General features: G+C 31.8%; 1 protein-coding gene across 1 annotated transcript; it reads left to right on the top strand.

Moving 5' to 3' along the window:
- The first annotated feature begins 669 nt into the window (after window positions 1-669).
- Window positions 670-1847, top strand: LOC123204261 (MYB-like transcription factor ODO1). Its single transcript, XM_044620863.1, has 2 exons — window positions 670-972; window positions 1269-1847. The coding sequence occupies exons 1-2, from the start codon at window positions 704-706 to the stop codon at window positions 1759-1761; spliced, it is 762 nt and encodes a 253-aa protein (XP_044476798.1). The 5' UTR covers window positions 670-703; the 3' UTR covers window positions 1762-1847.
- The last annotated feature ends 682 nt before the right edge of the window (window positions 1848-2529 follow it).

Here is a 2529-nt window from a genome sequence, read left to right on the forward strand (position 1 = left end):
AAATGTCGGCATGTCTTTTGGCCACCCATCATTTACTCGCACCCATTTTGTGTATTTACATACACCAGAACACCCATTTAGTTCCCAAGTTACTTTCACAAACCGATGGTGGGGACTTGAATTTTCCTAGATATCTCTTCACATATAGACATATATGTGGCATATTTGTATATGTATATATTATCACAAGGGTGCAACTTGGTTTGGATAATATTTTATTGTTAAAAATAAAATATTCATATAAATATATATTATTTACATTATTACCAAATATAATTATTATATTTAGTTGGATGTAAAAAAATACTATGATATTATTTTATTTAAATGTTCTTAGTTATAATTATTTTGAAAAAAATTCATCTTAATTGTTATATTAATAAAAAATAATATTTGTCTTAAAAAATTAATAAAAATATAATAATAACAAAATCAAAATTACTTTAATAATAATTCAAATGGATATGATAATCAAATTATTGTTTATATTATCCCTTATATCACTATTAATAATATAAAATTATTAAAATATTTTATTATTAATTAAAAAATTAATAATAAAATATAGATTGATTTTCGAATAGCGTGATCCAAATGCTTCCGAATGGTAAGTCAGGGAAAAGCGAGGACATTATATAAAGGTGGGTGCGGTGTAGGGCTTTTGAGTCTTCACAAGTAGTAGTGGTGAGACTAATTCAGTTGCATGGTGATGGGAAGACAACCTTGCTGCGACAAACTTGGAGTGAAGAAGGGGCCATGGACAGCTGAGGAGGACAAGAAACTCATCAACTTTATTTTCAGCAATGGCCACTGCTGTTGGCGAGCCATCCCTAAACTTGCTGGCCTCCGTCGCTGCGGCAAAAGCTGCCGGCTTCGTTGGACTAACTATCTTCGGCCTGACTTGAAGAGAGGTCTTCTTACTGAGGCTGAAGAGCAACTAGTCATCGATCTTCATGCTCATCTTGGCAATAGGTAATACAATCATCTCATACATTACATGGTGATTTTTTCTACAATAACACTATATATTCAGTATTATAAGCTTGTCGTTTTCATTATTCTTATCCATTGTCAACTTTCATTATTAATGTCGAAGAACATATTTCCTTCTGAATATAAATCAAAGCTTTTTTTAAAAAGTTGCACCTAATTATATCTTGTTAAAAAATATAAAAAATTATATTGTAATGACATGCTTAATATACTTTTGGATTGTAGTTTTCGATTATATTTTAGCTGTTTCTTTGAGAATTTGTTTTCTTCAACAGGTGGTCCAAGATAGCAGCTAGGTTGCCAGGAAGAACTGATAATGAGATTAAGAATCATTGGAACACCCATATAAAAAAGAGGCTGCTGAAAATGGGAATTGATCCAGTTACTCATGAGCCCATCCAGAAAGATACTAAGGCTGAAGAAATTTGCTCTCGTGATGATGGTGTCATCAACATGGAAGATAATTCGAGCTCACAGACTGAAAACTCTTCTTGTGAAGATTCACGTTTGCTTGAAAATATTTGCAAAGATGACACGTTATTGAACAGCTTGTGGATGGACGACCCTCCCCATATTGATGGTGCATCCCGGAATAATGAAACTCCTGATGAAAATGTCAGCAACATAAGATTGCCATTTGGGGAGGATAACTGTTCTTGGTTATTGGATTGTCAGGATTTTGGCATTCAAGACTTCGGAATCGAATGTTTCAATGATGTTGAATTTAACACACTCACCACGTTGGAGATGGGAGAAGGGAAACATTAGTAGTAGCACCATGAAAGAGATTTAAGCTTGAAAACTCTATGTAAATGTTCCGAAGTACCATATCTAGCTCATTTTTTAGGTTCTCAGTTTTAATTTTAGTTTAAAAGGATTACTATGCGTATCAATTTTAAATACACAAATAGATACATATTTATATATATTATCATGTAATTGATTATTATTTTATATTTAAAATTTAAAATTACTCAATTATATGATAACATATCTAAATATGTATTTATTTAAATACTCAAAGTGAACATTTATAATTTTATTGTTATTTTGACGTTTCAAAAAATGGTTGGGGGGTCAAAAGTAACCTTGCTTCTTAAGAGGCACCAAACCAAATGATGCCAACCATGCATATCCCTGAAATTTTATATCATGTCTTGGTGTCTTACGTGTGTTGTAGTTTAATCCCTGTATCACTGGATAATATTATGAATGCTTTGTACATGTTCTATCTATATTACAAATAATAAAAAGTTATTTTATTTTAGTTCGGGTAATCACACTCTCCCTTATTATTTCTTTTCAAGAACTGGTCACTTGTAATCATTTGGAAAAAATTGCACTTCAGCAGAGTGTCCGCACTAATTTAATTGTATTTTAAGCAAACCCTAATTAATCATGTTGCCCGATACTAGTGATATATTTGGCCATTAACTTTAGTTCTTAGTGCTGCCGATTATAAGATTCTAAAAGCACCATCATTCAATTTGATTACAGCACTAACTGACGGGTGGGGTTGTTTCATCTTCTTTCTCT

The sequence above is a fragment of the Mangifera indica genome, chromosome 20 (genome assembly GCF_011075055.1).
Source record: "Mangifera indica cultivar Alphonso chromosome 20, CATAS_Mindica_2.1, whole genome shotgun sequence".
Lineage (NCBI taxonomy): Eukaryota > Viridiplantae > Streptophyta > Magnoliopsida > Sapindales > Anacardiaceae > Mangifera > Mangifera indica.